General features: G+C 44.3%; 1 protein-coding gene across 7 annotated transcripts in view; it reads left to right on the top strand.

Annotated features, from left to right (window-relative positions):
* WNK2 (WNK lysine deficient protein kinase 2) overlaps positions 1-22,838 on the top strand; it is a 150,515-nt gene that overhangs the window by 42,053 nt on the left and 85,624 nt on the right. For 6 of the 7 annotated variants that reach the window (XM_029050706.1, XM_029050704.1, XM_029050702.2 and 3 more), the window contains exons 3-4: positions 18,103-18,275; positions 19,529-19,749. In XM_029050706.1, coding sequence (XP_028906539.1) covers positions 18,103-18,275; positions 19,529-19,749 — 394 coding nt within the window. Of the gene's footprint in view, positions 1-899; positions 1,058-18,102; positions 18,276-19,528; positions 19,750-22,838 lie in introns of those variants that run through there. The other variant, XM_029050707.2, reaches the window with a different exon arrangement.

The following is a 22,838-nucleotide window of genomic DNA, read 5'->3' on the forward strand; positions in this document are numbered from 1 at the left end:
AACGTTGGAGAGGGTGGAGTGAGGAGGTGTGGCATCCAGTGTTAGAAGCACCTCCACCCCCCGCAAACTGGTCCAGGGGCCTGGTGCAGGTGAGGAAAGGTCCAGTCCCATCCCAGGAGCCTTTGGGGGAACCAAAAAGATTCTGATCAGCACAAGACCCCAGTGAGGCATAGAATTCCCACCTGGACTTTTAAATCCACTGGAGGCCAGAGGAGCTCCTGGCTTGTCCTCAGAGTCCCCATCGGTCTCCAGGGAACTGCCCGCTCTGCCCCAAAATAAGACAAATGGTTTCACTCCTTGCACTCCTCAGTCCCTTATGACCAATGGCTACCTTTGGTCACCATAGATTTGGGAGTCCTATCAGTGTTGTTAATATATGACTTATAAGTCTGTCACTGACAGGAGACCTTCCAAACTAGCCAGTTAGAAAAAAGCAGCTATATTTTCCTCCCAATAATGGACACACCCTAGGCAGTAGTAATGGGTGCAGATTTCTTTTAAGAATTTGTGAGACAGACTTAGAGATGTCCATTTGGGCCAGTCATCTTTTGGGTGAAACCATTTGAGATCTTGGCCTATCTTGGCCTAATCCCTGATTATCCTCTCCAAGAGTCTTAGAGAAGATCCCCATTTATTTGTGACTACATTTTCCTTTGGGGATAGGAAAAGAGAGCAGGAGATCCAGAGTGTTTGGGAGACACTGTTTTTGTTTTTGTTTTTGTTTTTTCCCCAGAGGTCTTCGGAGTGGCCTATTTCTCCAGGCACTCTAATTTTTCTTCAGCTTTCACTCTATTTCCCAAATTATGGGTGGCATCATGGAGACTGGAGCTACAAAGAGCATGATTCATTAGCTCAACGTATTCCCTTCACTCAAACCCCAATGCTGTCCTTTCATAGCCACTAGCTCTTCTGCCTGCCCCACCTCTTATCCTCTACAGGAAGTCATCGACATACGACTGTCCGAGTTCTGATGAACGACACTTCCGACATCTCTGAATTTACACCCTGTTTCAGGTTTATGACATCGGATCCAACTTAAGGACATCGGGCCCATGAGGTAAGTATCACATAACCCTGCCCCTTCTTCCTCGCGGCTTTCCTGTACCCTCTGCCCCCTCCCTCTGCTCGATGTTGCTCCTGCAACCTCCCCCCCTTGGCTCCCTTCCTATGGGGCCACAAAACTGGGGGGCTTGGGCGGGACAGGGGAGGGGGCTGGCAGTGGCAATGCTCCTCCCCCACTGCTGTTAGCGGTGACAGCAGTGGAGGTAGCAGCTGCTGCAGGAGTTGCTAGCAAGTCCCCCCAATTTTCTCTCCCAACCACCAGTGACGGTGACAGCAGTGGTAATAGCCACTGTGGGAATCTGTGCAGCACCCCCAGCCCCAATCTCCATGCTTTGCGGCCGTGGACAGGTCGGCAGTGGGAGGAACTGGAGGGGAAAAAAGCGGAGCCACCTAACTCTGTCGGGTCACCACCTTAGGGGACCACTCCAGTCTGGGGAGGGAATCCTTGAGGGCCAGGAGCCGTGGGAATTCAGGCAGTCCTGAAGTCTGCTCCAGCTCAGCCTGGCCTAGGCTCTCCACCCAACTCTCTGGACCTGCTGGCTGCACTCATGCCTCAGTGTCACCTCCATAGCAAACGCCAGCAAGTGTTAAGTCCATCTCTCTCTTCTCTCTCACTTCCTCTCCCTCTTCTTATATCACTCTGCATCCGGCTCCTTGCCGCTCTTCTGGGCTTTCCCCCATTTTTTCCTTCGGTCTCCGCTGATCTGAATCTGAGGGGATTTCACAAAGAAACCACTTTGCATCATTAGGCAGGTGTTTCACCCTTTTACCTGCCTGCTGATCTACTTGTCTTAAAGGGACAGATAAACCCTGGAAATCTGGACGTTTTTCAACAGCTACAATAGGGGTTTCATCAACAAGCAATTGCTGGTCACATCTACAAATGACATGTATCTGTTGTTTGAAATATTCCTGTGCTTTTTAAGTCATTTTTAAGTAGGAGTAATGCACACTGTACTTACTGTTCAGTTCAGTAGTCCCTTGGCATCCGTGGATTTTTTTTTTCGTTTGTGGTTTTTGCCTATCCTCGGTTCGCTGCATCTGAACCCTGGTCCTGCCCCCAGCCCCTTCAGTCTCTCGACTTTGGTTTTCCAACAGTCGCAGGTCTGCCTCTTCAGTGGCTGGCTGGCCGGCCACTTCCCTCTCACTCGCCAGCCCAGGAAAGCCCGGATGGCCTCGAGTTGCTGAATAACTTTGGCCATTGGGCACAGATGGTATTCATGGTTTCCCCTCTTTTGCTGGGTTTCTCTAATCAATCCACTATGACTACCAAGGGACTACTGTAATCTGTTGCTGTGTTTTATTTGTAAACTTTTATGTGATCCTTAGATCCATATGATTGCTATTTATTATTTAAATGTGTTAATGTAGCTAGATTCCTCGTCTCTGATGGGGTATATGATTCTGTATAATTTTGGCAATAATAGATGTATCTGACCTTAATTCAGGAAACAATCCCCCATTTAAAACGTTGTTCCTGTGGGAAAATTAGTTCAGACTTAGGGCTAGGGGTTTCAATTGTGCTGTAAGACGAAAGACTTCCTGTATTACTATCATTATCATTCTCTATTGCACTTCCTATTTCCCCCCTGCCACCTTAGATGACCTAGATCTCAGTCTTTGGAAAACTGCAAAAATCACAGGTAGACCTTCAGACCAGGGCCTTGCCTCATTGTTTCTGATGGATACGATAGTAAACAACTTCCCAGGTCAGAGATATATGGATCTAACAGCAAGATAATTGTTGTCCCAGCAGAGAGTTTCTCTCTTCCTTTTCCCAGGGGAGAGGAAGAAAGAAAAGTACCTCGCCCACAGGGATTCTCCGTACTTGGTATCTGCTTGACATCTGTTCATCTGAGGACTTGGATACTGTAGCTTGATATTCAATAAGGTACTGAAGTATAAGGAAATGGCCTCAACTCTGGTTTCAAGGATATGAGAAGAGATGTGGTGGTTCTGTTTCCAACACACTAATGTTCCCTGTCCTTTTTTTATAAGGCTGTTCCTTTGGATTTCTTTTCTTTCATACATGTTGCTTCACTGGAACATGAAATCTAGGCTCTAAGCATTGTATTTATGGTCACTTATTTTCAAATAATTTAAAGCCTTCCAACACAGTTGCTTAACACTCCAGGTACAAACTTGAAAGGAAAGTTTTTTACTTTTAGAAACTTAATAGCATAGTGCTGGAGCCTGCCCAATGCAAATCCATCTTATTTTAAAGCAGAATTTCAAGGATGGGCCAAAGGGTGTTTGACACACTCTTTGCTCAGTGTTGTTCATTTAGTTGACTGAAGACCTCTTCACTTCCAGAATGCTCTGTGCATGGAGAATTTGTGGGTGGAAAAAGTCATTTCCCCAACTTTTAGTTGACTGACCTGAGTTTGTAATCTTGCATTTTTTTTAACTACAAATATATTTCACAATTCAAAGCATGCTATCGGCAGACTTATTTTACTTTTATTATTATTATTATTAATAATAATAATAATAATGATCATAGTATTTGTCCAGTGCTTAGAACAGTGCTTGGCACATAGTAAGTGCTTAACAAATACCATCATTATTATTAAGTGCTTACTATGTGCCAAGCACTGTTCTAAGTGCTGTGTAGATACAAGCGCTGGGGTAATCAGGTTGTCCCATGTGGGGTTCACAGTCTTAATCCCCGTTTTACAGATGAGGTAACTGAGGCACAGAGAAATTAAGTGGCTTGCCCAAGGTCACACAGTGGGCAAGTAATGGAGCCGGGATTAGAACCCACGTCCTCTGACTCCCAAGGCCGAGCTCTTGCTACTAAGCCACGCTGCTTCACGCTGCTGCTTTGAAAAGTAGAACACCTATGGGAATGATATGCATGTACCTCATGAGCAAATTATTTTTGTGATAAAAGTCCCGATGACCTGCATTTAAAGTTTTTCAGATTTTCCAGGTTCATTGGTACTTTGAATCTAAAATATAAATCCATTTACTCTAGTCTGGTATTTGGGCAGAGTGTGTATACACACTCCAAATTACAATCAAGTTTGGTTTTGTTTATTTGGTTTTTTTAAAAAAGAAACCTTTTAATTTTGCTCCTTGAATAAAGGACTATCCAGTCAGTGGTGATGTTTGAATCTCCTAAGGCCAGCATTTTTTATGGTTTTTGCTCAGAAAATATTTTATAGCTTAAAATGCATATTCTTAGTCACTATGCCCTAAACTCAGTTTCTGCATTGATGTCTAATATGATAAATATTAGCATGAAGGTTGACGTTATAACATGATTTTTGAGTAACAAAGCCTGTGACCTTCAGGGAGAAGTGCCTCTGTGGCTTGTTCTCAGCATTCGGGCCAGTGAATTCTAATGTAGAGGAGTTTGTTAAATGGTAGGATCCCCAACCCATCTCTCTAGTCCCAACCTCTCATCGCCTCTGTAGTATTGCAGTTTCTCTTACCACCAGGACAGCTCCATGTGGATAGAGCATCATCACCTCAAACTCAATATATATGAAAATAGAGATCATCTTCCATCCTAAATCCACTTCTCCATTGTTTCCCATCACAGTCATAATCATCATCAGTGGTGTTTATTGAGTGCTTACTGTGTACAGAACACTGTACTAAGAGCTTGGGAGGGTACAGTTCAACAGAGTTGGAAGACAAATTCCCAACCCACAACAAGCTTACAGTCTAGAGGGGGGAGACAGACATCAATATAAATGAATAATTTATATATATGTACATTAGTGATGTGGGGCTGAGGGTGGGCAAATATCAAATGCCCAAAGGTCACAGATCCAAGGGCATAGATGATGCAGAAGAGTGAGGGAGTTGAGAAAAAGAAGACAATTGGGGAAGTCAACAGTGCCTCCCCGTCCCCAAGGCCTGTGACCTGGGTATTATCCTCAAGCACTCAATAAACATGATTGATTGATTATCCTGACTCCTCACCCTCAGACTCCACTCACATTCTGTTACTAAATTCTGCTTATTTTTTCTCTGCAACATTTCTCAGATCTACCTCTTACTCTCCATCCAAATAGCCACCTGGCCCAGGTCCTTGTCATATCCTGGTTATACTACTGTATCAACCTCCCTGCTGGTCTCCCCATCTCTAGCTACTCTTTTCTCCCTGTCCGTACTTCATTCTGCCCTGGTCATTTTTCTAAAACATGGTTCTGCCCACTTCATTTCATTCCTCAAAAACATACAATGGTGACCTTCACATCAAGCAGAAATTTCTAACTGTTGGTTTAAAGCACTTTATCAGCTCTTTTCTTCTCACCTATCCACTCTCTTCCATTACAACCCAGCTCACACTCTGCATTCCTCCCAAGCCCTCTAGATTGTGAGCTCGTTATGGGCAGGGAATGTGTCTACAAATTCTGTTATATTGTACTCTTCCAATCGCTTAGTATAGTGCTCTGCACACAGCACTCAGTGAATATGATTGATTGATTGATTTAAGCCCACCTCTCACAGTGCCTTGTTCCCGACTCTGTGCAATTGATAGACTTCATTTTGGACTTCACCCTGCTACCAATCCCCAAATCTAGGCAAATAGAGTGAGGTGAGAAGCATAAAGCCCATAACACTCCCAGGCAGCCCAGACAGATGGCCCAAAATCTGTTTACATGAGTTAAAGAGACAAGTTTGAATTGATTCAGCATGATTACAATACATTAGTTTCCCAAACCCCTATTTGAGTCAATGAAAGCAGAACAGGACATTATTGTGCTGCAAAGAAATACAAGAATTTGGGTTTTTCTTTAGGAAATGAGTATGTGATTTGTCCTTTTCAGAACACCCAGTGCAACAGTTTAAAATGACAGGTATATAGCCTGTTCTCTCTCCTTCTTAGACTGCGAACTCCATGCAGGACAGGAACTGTGTCTGATATGCTTATATTGTATCTACCCCAGTGCTTAGTACAGTGCTTGGCACATAGTAAACACTTAACAAATGCCAGATAGATACAGATATGGATATAGATATATGCATGTTTATAGCCAAAGCAGTGGATCCAGGTTCTCAAAAGGAGTGAAATAGAAAATAAAATGGTTTTCCAATAGGCCTTGAAATTTTCTTGGCTGCATTTCTTCCCTCTTCCAGTTTAAACATTGTGCAGAAAGGGCAGGCTGTTCTGGACCCCATCTTCAAATGGAAACCCCCACAGTTGTCAAGGGAACCTACTCCAGCCAAACTGACAGGGATATTTCAACCCTTTCTCCCTCTCTTCCTTTCTTCCTCCCTCCCTCCCTCTCTCTCTTTCTCCATCCCTCTGACTCTATTAACACTGCTCCTGGCTAAAAAAAAAAAAGCCCTAGTCATGTCAGGGAGGGAGAGGATGTGTGCCCAGAGGCAGGAGCTTGTGAGTGCTCAAGATGCTCAGGGGAGAGCAAACTTCAACCTAGGGAATCCCTTGGGCTTCATCTGCTCTGGGATCAGAAAAGCCTTAATATGGTTCTACTGCACAAGTAATGCAGAAGAAGTCTGACAGCCTAATTGCATGAAGTAGCCGGAACACGAGGGACAAGAAAGAGACAAGAAACTGCTTGTATCACTGTTGGCTTCCCAGAACTTGTGGCTGTGGGAGTGCTTGTTGTGATGTACTCAGCAGAGGCACCTGCTGCTGGAAGCTGCCAGCAGCAGGAGCAATTTCTCTTCTCTTGTGCTCTCGCTAATGCTGCTCAGCTTCTCACTGCACTTCTGAGAGCTCTTGCTTCGTCAAGAGGCGCAGGAATGGCAGAGGCCTTTATGATACGGTGCAGTGCCCTGACAGGTATTTGTAGGTCAGAGGTTTTCAACCAAGTGTAAACATGTAGGAAAGAAACTTTATTTGAAAAAGATGAGCATCACAATGCTTGAGTTCCATTTTATTCCTTTTTCTGGTTAACTGGCAGAGGCAACTTCTCCAGAGTTTCATAAATTAGTTCTTCCCAGTGGGCACCATTTCTCTTCCAGTAAACCTACATAGGTTAAATTAAAATCAATCTCCAACCCTCTTACCCCACAGAGAGGATTTAATTAGTCCCCTTTTGGTTTAACAAGATACAGATTAAAAAAAAAAAGGATTGCTGGATTTACAATCAGAAATTCATGCACAGTAGCATTTTAATCTGCTGTTGGGTGGTTCCATTAAGTTATAAACTCAGGGGTAGGGACTGCATCTACCAACTTTATTGAGAAGCAGCTTGACCTAGTGGAAAGAGCTCGGGCCTGGAAGTCGTAGCAACTGGGTTCTGATCCCGGCTCTGCGAATTGCCTGCTATGTGACCTTGGACGAGTCATTGAACTTCTCTGTGCCTTAGTTTCCTCATCTGTAAATTTAGGATTCTACACCTACCCTCCCTCCTACTTAGACTATGAGCCCCATGTGGGACAGGAACAGTGTCCAATGTGATCAATTGTATCTACCCCAGCACTTACAGCAGTGCTTGATGCATAGTAAATGCTTAACGAGTACCATCATCATCATTATTATTGTACACTCCCAAATGCTTAGTACAGTGATCTGCATATAGTAATTGCTCAATGAATGCCATACCAGTTATCCTTGTTCGTCCTCCTCCTCCCCCCTCCCTTCCTATCCCCTTCACTCCTCTTCCCTCTACTTGTCAGTTATTTATGTCTGCCTGTCTCCTACATTAAACTGTAAGCCCCTCGAGGGCAGGGATTTTGTGTTCTGTTCCTGGAGCACTCTCAAGTGGTTACTACAGTGCTGTGCTGTCAGCCACTCATTAAGTCCCATTGTTTGGTTGGAGTTCAGTGGTTACCTCCAGACACCTCGATATTCCTTGCAGGGAAATCAGCCTCAAATCTTGTGCATTTGCCCCTAGGGATTCCCATGTGGAGTCAGCACTGCCCTGGGGCTGGGGAAGCCAAGCAGCCCAGATGAACCCCACCCCCCGACCCTGGTGGGCTGCGGTAGTCTGCGGAGGCCATGTGGAAACTCATCCAAATCTAGCACAGCATTGCTGCTGATCAGATAGTGTTCCAGGCTGGCCCAGGTTCCAGCCAACAAACAGGGGGAGATGCTTCCTCGCCAGACTACTCCAGTCTGGGCGGAGGCTTCCAACATCACGGCCCACCTCCTCATGCTCCAGCACAGTTATCCTTTCCACTGGTAAGCAGCATGGCATAGTGGATAAAGCACTGGCTTGGGAGTCAGAAGGATCTGGATTCTAATCTCAGCTCCACCGCTTGTCTGCTGTGTGACCTAAGGAAAGTTACTTCACTTTTCTGTGCCTCAGTTGCCTTATCTGTAAAATGGGAATTAAGATTCTGAGCCCCATTTGGGACAGGGACTGTGTCCAACCCGATTTACTTGTATCCACCCCAGTTCTTTGAACAGTGCTTGGCACATAGTAAGTGCTTAACAAATACCACAGTTATTATTGGTAACCCCTGTCTGAAGAAGCAGCATGGCTTAGTGGAAAGAGCCCGGGCTTGGGAGTCAGAGGTCGTGGGTTCTAATCCCGGCTCTGCCACTGATCCACTGTGTGACTTTGGGCAAGTCACTTGACTTCTCTGTGCCTCAGTTACCTCATCTGTAAAAGGGGGATTAAGATTGTGAGCCCCAAATGGGACAACCTGATTACTTTGTATCTACCCCAGTGCTTAGAACAGTGCTTGGCAAATAGTAAGCGCTTAACAAATGCCATAATTATAATTATTACTATTATTAGACTGTCTGAAGGGGCAATGCTGCTTTGGATCCTGGGCCCTGGGTTACCATAGTCTCCTCTGCTAGCATGGGGTCTTGGTTGGCATGAAGTCTAGTACAGTTGCCTCATTTGTTCTCCCCTCCTACCCTCATCCTTCTCCCTGTCCTTTCGTATCATTTGGATTTTGATACGACTGTTGTTAACTCTACCTAGCACCTTGCCTCCATTCCATAAATGTTCACATAAGTTTCCCCAAGACAGCTTCCTCCGACTCCAAAATCAGGCTTCTCAGGTAAGTCACAACATGAACTATGTTGCAAAGTACTGGTGGTTCCAAAAAAAAAAAAATTGCAAATTAAAACATGGCCAGTTTACCATGCAAATCCAAATGGAAAAGTATGATTAATAGTTGCATTAACAGTGTCTGCTTGGCCGTACTCTCTGGTTCTCACCTTTGTTCTGGGGTAATGAAAGCATAAAGCCTTATAAGAATGGAAGTAGAAAGGACAAGAAGAAAAGGAAGTGATTTGGATTCTTCTCGGCAGTTCCAAGTGTGTACAGTGCTTTATGGAGGACGTCTCAGTTGCCTTTACAAAATTACCATGAGACAGTGAGAGGGCAGTAGTCTTATTTAAAAGGAGTTGAAACACAGAAAGGTTAAACTATTAGCCCAAAGTCAAACATCAAAGAGTAAAGGAACCAGAACTGGAACTAGAATATGTCCAAAATACGTCAGTATGTCCAAAACTGAACTTCTCATCTTCCCTTCCAAAATCATCCCCTCCCCTGAACTTTCCCATCATAGTTCACAGGACCACCATTCGTCCGGTCTGTGCAGCCCATGACTGTGGCTTTACCCTTGACTTCTTCCTCTCTTCAGTCTGACACCAAATCCTCTAGGTTTTTCCAGCACCCGCCCCTTCCTCTCCATCCAAACGACCACCACTCGACTCTAGGCACTTGTCCTTTCCTGGCTTGATTACTGCATCAGCCTCCTGACTGATACCCTTGCCTCTTGTCTCTCCCCTTTCCAGTCTGTACTTCCCTCTGCCCAAATCATTTTTCTAGAACATTGTCTTGCATACATCTCCCCACTCCTCAATGGTTGCCCACTCCACTCCTCATGAAGTCCTAGCCATTGTTTTCAAGGCATTTGATCATCTCTTTTCCCTAGCTACATATCTACTCTCTTCTTCCACTATACCCCAGCTTACAATCTTTGTTCTTCTCATGGTAACCTACTCACTGTGCCTCATTCTCATCTCTCACCACTGGCGTTTTCCACATATCCTCCCCATTCAAATTCAACAGACCACAGCTCTCCTTATTTTCCAAGCCCTTCTGAAATCACATTTCCTCCTGCAGACTTTCCCCAATTAATTTCTAATACTCCCTGTTTATATCCTCCCTACTGCTTGTTCAGGACTTCTGCACCATCTAAGCACTTAAGTATTCACAACTCCCATAGCACTCAGGAACAGATATTATATATGCTATTACTTAAGAATTAACTCGTGTACATATCACCGTTTCGTCCTTCTTCCAATCTGTTGTGAATTATTTTCGGTTCTGTCTTCCTTGCTGGACTACAAGCTCCTTGGAGGCAGGGATCATAAGTACTAATTCTGTTGCATTGTACTCTCCAAGTGTTTAGTAGTGTTCTGCAAGCAGACAATAAATACTTTTTATTAGTAGAAATTTCCCTCTAAAGGATTGACTTTTGCTGCTTCAGGAATTTCTTGTGGTATCAGTCGTATTTATTAAGCACAGACTAAATGCAGAGCACTGTACTAATTGTTTGGGAGAGTACAATACACCAGAATTAGCAGACACATTCCCTGCCCAAAAGGAGTGGTTATTTACAAATACCTTTTCCAACTAGCCCAGACATACTTATTACCACCACCCCTGTCCCCTGCTCCTTCCCCAGAAAAACTCTTGCTTTTTTCACCCCAATAATCTCACCCACTCCAAATCCACCGTATTTCCACATCCATAGCAACAAACTCAGGTGCTGCTGTAGAACCCCCTGCTCCAGATCTTCCTGCCATCCTGTCCCCTGGGGCAAAAATGTCAGTGGGTTGGGGCAGGGTGGGATGGGAACAGGTGGAGGGAACCTTCCTCCAAGTTCCCTCTTCCTCAAAGTACCCCCTCCTTTGTGGACAGCCGATGAAATCAGTGTGGTATTTATTGAGCTCTTACTGTGTGAAGAGCACTGTACTAAGCACTTAGGAAAACACATTATAACAGTTGGTAGACACATTCCCTGCCCACACTGAGCTTACAGTCTAGATGGGGAGACAGACATTAGTGTAAAACCTTCAGGATTAAAGATGGCTGGGCCAAGGAGGATGGGGAGGGGGTACTTCCCAGTCAAACTCAATAAGGCAAAGATTTCATTTGCTATAAATTCAAAAAGAAGTGATCTCTGCCCCTCCAGTGTGGATGCTCCTCCCTCTAGACTTTGTGCTTCTTGTGGGCAGAGAACGTCTGTCAACACTTCTATATTGTACTCTCTCCCAAGTGCTTAGTACAGTGCTCTGCACACAGTAAGAGCTTAATAAATACCATTAATTAATTGAACCGGACCAGATTTTCCTGATAGGACCCTTTCCACTAGTATGTTCTCTGCCTTTTATGTCATCTTGGTAAGGTGGCAAATCATAGTGACATACTTTCTGAAGTAACACTCGCATCCCTGGGTGATGCACAGTGCCTTTATGAAGGCTTGTGTTCCACTCCCCCGGTGAAGACAGATTCTAATATAGAGTATAAAGGTCAAGCGGGCCTGACTTGATAGAAAGTAGTGTTTACTGCTTCGATGTTAAACATTTTCATTTGAGCTCCAAAACTCCAGGTAAAGCATATGGACTGTGCAGAGTGATATTAAGCAGACATTTTGAGGCTTCCCCATGGTAAGTCCCAACGAAACAGGCCACATGGTGTACTGGCACAAGTTATTTTTAAAATATCTATTTTGGAGCATGTCATTTATCTCTTAAACCCCTGGACCTTCCTCCTCCCTCCTCTGTCCCCTAGGAAAGTAGCTTAGTTTACTGACGCTCCGGGACCGTGTTTATTCTCTTCCATGTCAAGTTTCAGCCTTATGAAATTTTAAACAACTTGGGGCTATTTTCAAAAGGGGGGGGGGGAAGAAACCACCCACTCTCTTATCGACTAATGATTCAGAGTATCTAATGCCAGAAAATCCATATCATCTAAATGTGCTCACCCGGATTCACCCCGAATGTAAATATTCTGCTCTCACGCCTTACTCCCCACCCCCACTTGCAAAGGCTAGGTGAACTGTTGCTTTTTGTTATGTCTGACCCTTCCAAGGGTGGCTGAGGTTAGTGGTGGGGAATGGGGGAGGGAGGCCTCTCCTTCTCCCACTCCCCCAGACTCACCGGTAAGGGAGGAGGCGTCGGCTTCCTCCTCTCGCCCCGATGCCGCTTCCGCACTATCCCTCCTCCCCCCTCCCTCTCCTTCCCCTCCTTCGAAGCCCATATCATTCGCCTCTACCACCCACTCCAGTTACTTGTCGCCGTCATCTACCGCCCTCCCGGTCCCACCTCCGACTTCTTCAACCACCTTGACCCCTTTCTCACCTTCCTCCTCTCCTTCTCTCTGCCCACTCTGATCCTTGGAGACTTCAACATCCATACGGATGTACCCGACGACTCCTCTGCCGCCCGCCTGCTATCCCTCCTCGACTCTGCCGACCTCCTCCTCCACCATACCGCGCCCACTCACCGACTCGGTCACACCCTCGATCTCGTCATCTCCTACCGCTGCACTATCTCCTCACTCACCAACTCTGAAATCCCTCTCTCTGACCATAACCTTCTCACCTGCCTCATCTCTCACACTCCCTCCCCCTGCAAATCTTCGCTACTGCCCCACAGAGACCTCCGCTCTCTCGATCCCATCCGTCTTTCCAATAGCATCTCGCCTCACCTTGCCGCCCTGTCCTCTCTTCCCACTCTCGACGATCAGGTCTCCGCTCTCAACTCCACCCTCTCTACTCATCTCGACTCTCTCGCCCCCCTTTCCCTCCGCCGCTCTCGCTCCACTAACCCACAGCCCTGGATCACCTCCTCCGTCCTCCTCCTACGCTCCTATGCTCGAGCTGCTGAGCGCTGCTGGCGAAAGTCCAAGCACCAAGCCGACCTCACACACTTCAAATTTATCCTTTCCTGCCTTAACTCTGCCCTCTCCTCCGCCAGGCAAAGCTTCTTCTCCTCCCTCATCGACACCCATGCCCGTCACCCCCGCCGATTGTTCCGGACCTTTAACTCTCTCCTTAGGCCCCCTGTTCCTCCCCCTCCCCCATCTCTCACCCCTAATGATCTGGCCACCTATTTCCTCACGAAAATCAACACGATCAGGTCTGAGCTCCCCAAAGTCACCCCTCCGCCTCTCCCCTCCCCCCCAACAACCCCCTCCCCTACTTTCCCATCCTTCCCTGCAGTATCCTCAGAGGAGATCTCCTCCCTCCTCGCAAGTGCCACCCCCTCCACCTGCGCCTCGGACCCCATTCCCTCTCACCTTCTTAAAACCATCGCCCCTGCCCTCCTCCCTTCCTTAACTTCTATTTTTAACCACTCAATCTCCAAGGGCTCCTTCCCCTCTGCCTTCAAACACGCCCACGTCTCCCCCATCCTAAAAAAACCCGCTCTTGACCCCACTTCCCCCTCCAGTTATCGTCCTATCTCCCTACTACCCTTCCTTTCCAAAATCTTAGAACGAGTCGTCTACAATCGATGCCTAGAATTCCTTAACTCCCATTCTCTCCTAGACCCCCTCCAATCTGGCTTCCGTCCCCTCCACTCTACCGAGACTGCTCTCTCTAAGGTCACCCATGACCTCCTTCTTGCCAAATCCAATGGCTCCTACTCCATTCTGATCCTCCTTGACCTCTCTGCTGCCTTTGACACTGTCGACCATCCCCTCCTCCTCCATACCTTATCTCACCTTGGCTTCACGGACTCTGTCCTCTCCTGGTTCTCCTCTTACTTCTCTGGCCGATCATTCTCGGTCTCCTACGCTGGAGCCTCCTCCCCCTCCCATCCTTTAACTGTTGGAGTTCCTCAAGGGTCAGTTCTTGGCCCTCTTCTGTTCTCCATTTACACTCACTCCCTCGGTGAACTCATCCGCTCTCACGGCTTTGACTACCATCTCTACGCAGATGACACGCAGATCTACATCTCCGCCCCTGTCCTCTCCCCCTCCCTTCAGGCTCGCATCTCCTCCTGCCTCCGGGACGTCTCCACCTGGATGTCGGCCCGCCACCTAAAACTCAACATGAGCAAGACTGAGCTCCTCATCTTCCCTCCCAAGCCCGGTCCGCTCCCAGACTTCTCCATCACCGTGGATGGCACGACCATCCTTCCCGTCCCGCAGGCCCGCAATCTCGGTGTCATCCTTGACTCGTCCCTCTCGTTCACCCCACACATCCTATCCGTTACCAAGACCTGCCGGTTTCACCTCTACAATATCGCCAAGATCCGCCCTTTCCTCTCCACCCAAACGGCTACCTTACTATTACGGGCTCTCGTTATATCCCGGCTAGACTACTGTGTCAGCCTTCTCTCTGACCTCCCTTCCTCCTCTCTCGCCCCGCTCCGGTCTATTCTTCACTCCGCTGCCCGGCTCATCTTCCTGCAGAAACGATCTGGGCATGTCACTCCCCTTCTTAAACAACTCCAGTGGTTGCCTATCAACCTCCGCTCCAAACAAAAACTCCTCACTCTAGGCTTCAAGGCTCTCCATCACCTTGCCCCTTCCTACCTCTCCTCCCTTCTCTCTTTCTACCGCCCACCCCGCACGCTCCGCTCCTCTGCCGCCCACCTCCTCGCCGTCCCTCGGTCTCGCCTATCCCGCCGTCGACCCCTGGGTCACGTCCTCCCGTGGTCCTGGAACGCCCTCCTTCCTCACCTCCGCCAAACTGATTCTCTTTCCCTCTTCAAAACCTTACTTAAAAATCACCTCCTCCAAGAGGCCTTCCCAGACTGAGCTCCTCTTCGCCCTCTACTCCCTCTGCCATCCCCCCTTTACCTCTCCGCAGCTAAAGCCTCATTTTCCCCTTTTCCCTCTGCTCCTCCACCTCTCCCTTCCCATCCCCACAGCACTGTACCCGTCCGCTCAACTGTATATATTTTCGTTACCCTATTTATTTTGTTAATGAATTGTACATCGCCTTGATTCTATTTAGTTGCCATTGTTTTTATGAGATGTTCTTCCCCTTGACGCTGTTTAGTGCCATTGTTCTTGTCTGTCCGTCTCCCCCGATTAGACTGTAAGCCCGTCAAACGGCAGGGACTGTCTCTATCTGTTGCCGACTTGTTCATCCCAAGCGCTTAGTACAGTGCTCTGCACATAGTAAGCGCTCAATAAATACTATTGAATGAATGAATGATTCATAGTCCCACAGCCTTCAAGAAGCCTTGGGCAACCTTCATACCTGTGGAGGAATTCAAGGCAACACTGTACTAACTTTCCAACCTAGAAGGTGATTTCAAAGTTAGCCCCTGGGATCGAAACATACAGTACTGAAACAATTAGCCTTTCAGAAAGACGGTTGTAGAGGGCCATCAGCTGCGACTCTCTGGAGCAGTTTGAAATTAAATGCTAATGGTTCCAAGCTTCTCAGATCCCTAAACCCACCTCCTAATATTTCTTTGACTTGTAAAGGAAGGATCCCTGTTTGTTATGTTTAGGTTCTAACTGAAGTGTGAAGCCATACAATCTTCAAGGTACTCCAGCCCATGTCTATATCAGGGAAATCATCCAAGGATAGCAGTTTGGGTGCCCTCTCAACCATCTGGATAGTGTTGACACCCTTTGGTCTCACACTTGCTAATGAATAATTTGCTTGGGCATTAAAGAGAGCAGAGCCAAACATGATTGCAGAAGCCCCAAAGAATGAGTTAGGGCTCCTAGGGGAACAGTTTACTTTGTGCTGGTATATTTTAATATCTAGGTGGTGCTCTTTTGGGCATAGTAGTTTTTTAAACTTTAGGATACATTTGTTAGGGGGGTGTGGGTGCGTGCGCGTGTTTGTATGTGGATACATGCATGTATGTTATAATCTTTTATATGTACATACAGTAGTCTTTTATATGTACATACATCTCCCTATGTCCTAATGCATCCTCCCTCTTCTCCCTTATCCCATTCATCCCTAGCTTAAGAGGGCTCCTGTGACAGAAATAGGCTAACATGTCCCAGAACAGTGCTGATGCCGCACAGCTCACAAGCCTAAACTCTGCTATTTACAGGGAAATTTCTTTTGTAAGAAAAACAGCTCCAAATCTTGCCAACTGTGCAATATCCTTCTCATGGGAAATCTCTTAAATTGCCTCTTTTGTTTTAGGCTTCTCCAACTTTGAATCTTATGTGATTTTATTACTTTAACATTTTGGCTACCTCCTGATCTTTAAATAATTAGTTTTCGATTGGACAGCTTGTCTCCTCCCCTGAACAGCAGAAAGGAAATGTACTTTCTGCACTGAAACACAATCACCTTTTAAGGCTCATTGTAAAGATGCTTAAAGGAGATGCTTGTTCAATGGGGATGTGTTGTATTTAGGCATCTTTGAAACTAAAAAATTCTCACCGTTTAGGAAAATGACTACTTTTCAACTTGTTACAGAGAGACTAATGACTTAGAGATAAACATGTTGGAAATGGTTTGGAGGATGTGCAGTAAACTCTAGTGTGACACAAGACATCGCCTTTTAAAGTTCCATGGGAGAGGTTTACCTATTAGTTCAGTACACTGTTGTTTTAGCCTGCTGACCTGGTTTAGGAACATTCTCTTCCCTACTTGTATTAAGTAGTGTTCAGTTCAACTATGAACATTCAGTAGATGTGTGGTTTTTGTGTGTGTGTGTTGCCCAAATCAGCATGTTGTTTCAACATGTTTAAAGGATGAGCAAAGAATATTTACTTCAATTTTCTAGGCCATTGCTTCTGCATCCATAAGTAAAGTACCATATTGTTCATTTGATACTAAATACCATCATTTGGGAACATATTTTGTAGCCTGATCAACTCTGACAGTTTTATTTTTTAATAATAACCTGTAGGAGTTTCTTTTCTTGGTTTTTTTTTTTGCCTTAACATGTTAAAAATAGGGCAAACCTGGGGTTTGATCCCAGGATAAAAGATGTTTGGCACAGCTTCTCTTTCATTGTATAAACAAGCCTGTGGCTTTTTTTCCATGTGAAGTAATTTGCCTGAGTTTCGTAGGTGGGTAGGTGTATCATTTTTCCTTTAAACTCTCACAAATAACACAACTTTCCTTTAAAAGAGTCTGTCTTTACAGACGATGAGAAGTTTTTCGTTCCCTTCTCCACTGGAAGAGAAATTAGGCAAATTGATTCAAGACCCGGCAAAGCATTTAACAAATGCTAAGCAAGTACTATGTGGATAAATGGAAATAATAAGTTCCAGAACTCTTAAGATTTCTGTAGAGGAATTGAGATTTCAAGTTACAGTCATGTAAGGGAAACCAGATTTGATTTCAATTACTTCTATGTGCTTTAGTCTTCTTTTGTCCAGGCATAGTCTATGATTGGAGAGAGCTGACCCATTAATAGTAGAGTTGTCTTTCTGTTCGAAGATGGCCTGTGCTCCTTCCACTAGATCACAGGAATCAGAGGACATGGGTTCTAATCCTGACTCGACCCCTGGCCTCTGAACAAGTCATTTAACTTATCCATGCCTCAGTTTTCTCACCTCTAAAGTGGGGATTGAATACCTGTTCTTCCTCTTACTTAGACTGTGAGCCCCACATGGATCAGTGACTGTGTCTGACCTGATTATCCTGTATCTGCTTAGTACAGTGTATCTGCCAGTGCTTAGTACAGTGCTAGGCACTTAGCAAATGCCTAAGAGATACCAAAATTATTGTTACTATCCTTAATATAGTCATTAAATTATGTTGAAATGCTGCTGTTTCTGTCCTACCCACCCTCCCTTTTTATCCCCCTTCCTTGAAATTTCTACTCAAGGGATCGATGGGAACTCTCTGTTCTTCTGATACAGGCAATTCTCTGAGGATGGGAATGGAGTTATATTGCTAACTGGAACTAATTAAACTTTAAAATACCTCACTAACATCCCTGGTGGTGGTGGTAGTAGTAGTAGCAGTGGCCAGAGTAGCGGCATTTATTTAGTGCATTGCGCTGTACCAGGCTCTTGGGATTTACAGAATAAAGAAGTGACACGTTCCCTGCCCATAAAGGGCTTACACTCTAATGGGAGAGAGTAAGTATGCTGCATGAATTAAGAACCTGAAACATGATTTGCTATAAGCCATGTTAACTTGCTTGACCATAAAAGTGGTTTCCTATTCAGTAAATTTTTGTTTACTTTGTAATTATAGGACAGAAAACTGACAAAGGTGGAGAGACAGAGATTTAAAGAGGAAGCCGAAATGTTGAAAGGCTTGCAACATCCAAACATTGTTCGATTTTATGACTTCTGGGAATCTTGTGCAAAGGGAAAGAGGTGCATTGTGTTGGTTACTGAATTAATGACTTCTGGAACACTCAAAACGTAAGTTTTCTGAACTGATTTCCTGCTGAAAAGATGAAGTCCACACACACAAAAATATACCCAAGGCTGATTGAAGAAAAAAATTAGGTCAATCTTTTCCCTCCTTGTCATGTCACTCCCAACACATAACATCTGCATTTCGATCTGTGCACGACAGAGTTTGCAAGTTATCAATTTTATTTTCTCAGTTTCTTTTTTGTGTCTGGATAGTTGGTCACAGGAAAAGAATGTGTTTATCTTGGGTCTCAGCCATGCCACATTTAATGGTTTTAGAAAGTGAGTTGTATTAATATGGTGTTAACATTGTTTTGGAAATCCTGTGGGTGGCATACATCCATCTCATCCCCATATGGTTCGATAGACATTAAATGTTTAGCGAGGTAGTGTTGTAGACCAACCCCCTAAATGGTGTGGATGGAGCTCTGAGTTAGCACTGGAAGCATCAAATTCTTAACTTGACTGTCTCCCCGAAGGTATTTACTGATTAAGAGTGGAAAGCCAATTATCCAAACCAATTGGTGTGTGTGCTTGCTAGTTCAGATAATCAAAGCATTTGCATGCCCAATTTTATTCAGTTATTCTAATATCCAATAGATTCCAATAGCCTGGCAACTTGGAACACCAATCTTTGGATTGCTGCCTTTCTACTACAATAGGTGGCCTCTTAAGGCTTCAGTAAAAGTTACTCCCATTCAGTTTTATGATGCTCTGCATTTGTCAGTGCATTCTTCCAAGTTGTTTACTGCCACTTTACAGTCTTCAACTTTATGGCATCTGTTTCCCAAAGGACCTTCCCAAGTTAGGCACTCAATAAATGGTATTGATAACGATGTCCTAAAAGTAAATGAATATTGGATTGGGAGCCTCCGTATAAAAAAAGTCCCTGTGTCCCACCTGTTGCTGTTTAAAAGTCTATCATAATGTCAGTCTATCAGTCCGTCAATCAGTGGTATTTACTGAGTGCTTACCGTGTGCCAAGCACTGTACTAGCCAATACATATCCTGCAAAACTGATAGAAAACTTCTAAGCCTATTCTAAACAGCCTCAGCTCCCAAACCTTTTTAAATATCATGAGTCTATGGTTCACGCTCTTCTACCAAATTTAGTAGCACATACTTGATTTATCTAACTTATTTAGTTATTTCCTTTATGCAAATTGAGCTTGAACAATCTTCTGCACTTCTTTTGAAAAAACTGTGGAAATAAATTAATTTAGTAAAACTGCTCCTTTGTATTTTTCCCCTCTCTGTAGATATCTGAAGCGATTTAAAGTGATGAAACCAAAGGTTCTTCGCAGCTGGTGCCGACAAATTCTGAAAGGCCTGCTTTTTTTGCATACAAGAACTCCACCTATCATTCACAGAGACTTGAAATGTGATAATATTTTCATTACTGGACCAACTGGATCTGTGAAAATAGGAGATTTAGGTCTGGCTACCCTCAAGAGGGCTTCATTTGCCAAAAGTGTAATAGGTAAACATGTGTTTGTCATTCACTAGCTATGTGCATAGAGGAATGAGAATTTATGGGGAAGGCTTTAAAAATCTGAATATCAGTGTTTCAGCATCCAGATAATGTGTTTCAGGTTAGATGAAATTCATTGTCTTTCAGAAGGGGTTTTGGTATTTTATAGCTCACTAGTCAGAAGGGATTTTGGTATTTTATAACTCACTTGTCACCAGGTCATCACAGTAACTCTATGAATACATTTTCTTTTAATTCGATATAAGCTTGTATCACATGAGTTCCTCTTCCCTTCACATTTCGAGATCAAAATGTGGAATGTTCTTTCCAGTCTCCATCTGTGAGAAGGAGTGTTTTCAGACTATAACTAGAAAATGATATAGTGTAAATTTTTTAATGGTATTTAAGTGCTTGCCATGTGTCAAACACTGTTCAAAGCAGTAGGGGTAGGTACAAGTTAAATATGTTGGACACAGTCCTTGTCCCACATGAAGCTCACAGTCTAAGTAGAATGGAGGGCAGGAATTTAATTCCCATTTCACAGTTGAGGGAACTGAGGCACAGAGAAGTTAAGTGACTTGCCCAATGTCACAAAGCAAGCAATTGGTAGAGTTGGAATTAGAACCCAAGTCTTCTGACTCCCAGGCCACTAGGAGTCCACTTCTGACTCCCTCTTTCCACTAGGCCATGCTACTTCTCTAGTAATTGATGCAGAGGGCTATAGAAATCCTGGTTTTCCTGGTTTTCCCAGCTTTAATTTCAAATTCTCTGAATGTGGCCTTTGTGACTCTCTGTTACTTCTCTCCTCTTTGTGAGCGTGGAAATGAGCAATTACCCAGTTTGGAGGAAGATGTACACATACCTTCAGGCTGCTTTGGAGACCATTAGGGACTCAATATTATTATTATTAGCATTTATTAAGGGCTTACCTTGTGCTAAGCACTGTAGTAGGCAATGGGATAATTATAAACAAATTAACTAAGACATGGTACTAGGCTCATGGGACTCAATATAAGGAGGAGAGGACAGACAAATCTAGCAAGAACACATTTTGAACATTGAAAGCAAGTGAAAATTCAGCAGTCAAAACTTTCATTGGTACAATATTCATCCAATAGTATTTGAGTGCCTATCGTGCACAAAGCACTGTGCTAGGTGCTTAGTAGTGGGCAATCAAAGTTCAAGATATCGTACTTAGAAGCAAATGAGAAGTTAAACAGTATTTGGAAGGTGCAATCTTTGGGCACCTCACCACTCCAGTCCTTGGTAACAAGTTGCCATTGCCTTCCTAGAATTCTATTAGCACCATGGTGGCAATGGGGATTATGGGCCACATGGTTACATACTAATCTTTAGGCTGCATTTAGACCCCTTGGGTTTCTAAAGAGGCAGCAAGTGAAAAGGAGGTGAGTGTCTCATCAGAGGATTTGTCAGTATATCCCTTCCAGTTTCTGCCCCTTTACAGGAGCTGAGGATGGGATCCCAACTTTACAATTTGCATGTGGGCAAAAAGGGGACAAGCATTTTAAGATGGATGGAGCTTGGGAGGGGACAGTCTTCAAAGAACAGGCCAGAAAATCCACCATTTTGGGTCTTTGAGGCCCTGATCAGAAACTCTCGGGTATTGTCAAAGAACTGGAATCTGCCCCAAAGGCTGTGGGAGCAGTCTCCCCCATGGAGTTGACATCTCTGGTCCCTAAACCAGGATCCAGGTCCCTAAACCAGGATCCAGGTCCCTGTTCTGGCATTAGAATTCTAGGTGACACATAAGTCTCAATCTAAAGAATATATGTTGGGAAAAAATTGTCTAAATAATGTTAAAAGAGATTTCTATTAGAGTTGAGAATTTACAAGAACAGAAGCAGTGTAGTTTAGTGGATAGAGCCTGGGCCTGGGTGTCAAGATCTGGGTTCTAGTCCCAGCTCTGCCACTTAACTGCAGTGTGTCCTTGGGCAAGTCACTTAACTTCTCTGTGCCTCCGTTACCTCACCTGTAAAATGGGGATTAAGACTGGGAGTCCCATGTGAGACATGGACTGTGTCCAACCTGATTAGCTTGTATCTACCCTAGCACCTGGCACATAGTAAGCGCTTAACAAATACCATAGGAAAAAAAAACCCTATGTGACTAGAAAATCATCCTGCTGTTCTCTATTTTCACTTTTGCCAGTTGTTTGCCCTGGGTAGTACCCGAGTAACTAAAATCACATAGAGGTCACTAATTCTTCCCTAGTGTCATGTTCCCCACATTCCATTTTTGTTAATAAAGAAGTGAATTGGCTAATTTATTGAGCATAGCTATAGAAACAACTTTAAAGGGTGTGTGTTTTTGCCTTTTTCTATCTTTACCCCATTCCAAATTTCTGATATAAGCTGATTAGAAATATTGGGACAAGAAAGTTAATGATCATTTTGCTTGGTTCTACATTTTTATTCCAGATTTCTGTAATTTTCATCATGTGACCCAGGCTTTTATAATATTTCAGTATTCTTTTAGATCAACCAATCAACTTGCTATGTGGATACAAAACCACATTTCTTTGCATATATTTTCTTCTCTTTATCACATTTGTTTGTCATTTTTCTCATGTAGTGCTTTCTAGTAAAATTATTTTGTGTGCAATAGCCTCCTTTCCAAAATTTAAAAGTATCTCCATGTAACTGAGAACATTATCAGCAGGCCAAATCAAAGCAAAATTGTAAGAAGAGGTAAGAGCAAGTCTCTTCCATGAAAACCAATCCAGTCATCTTTAAAATGTCAACACCTACTGACAAATGTCATCCAGTATGTGCCTCTCTCCCTCCCCTGATCTTGATCCTGAATCCTCCGAAGTTTACAAATACTCAACAGAATGCAGTACTCCTTTAGCAGAAACATGACAATAAGCAACAAAGTTTGCTCCACTGTTAATCTTTGCACTCACTTTTTCTCAGTCAACACATATTCTCTGGGCTCATTCTTTAGGGCCATTTCAAAAATAAAATCCAGTATTCCTGTGAAGTAGTAGAGGGAAAAGTAAGGGCCTTCATTTGTTGAGTATTCCAGGACTTCTCTCCTTGTCCCAACGCAATGAACTACCAATCTACTTTTTATTCATG

This window comes from Ornithorhynchus anatinus, chromosome X1 (genome assembly GCF_004115215.2).
Source record: "Ornithorhynchus anatinus isolate Pmale09 chromosome X1, mOrnAna1.pri.v4, whole genome shotgun sequence".
NCBI classification, from domain to species: domain Eukaryota; kingdom Metazoa; phylum Chordata; class Mammalia; order Monotremata; family Ornithorhynchidae; genus Ornithorhynchus; species Ornithorhynchus anatinus.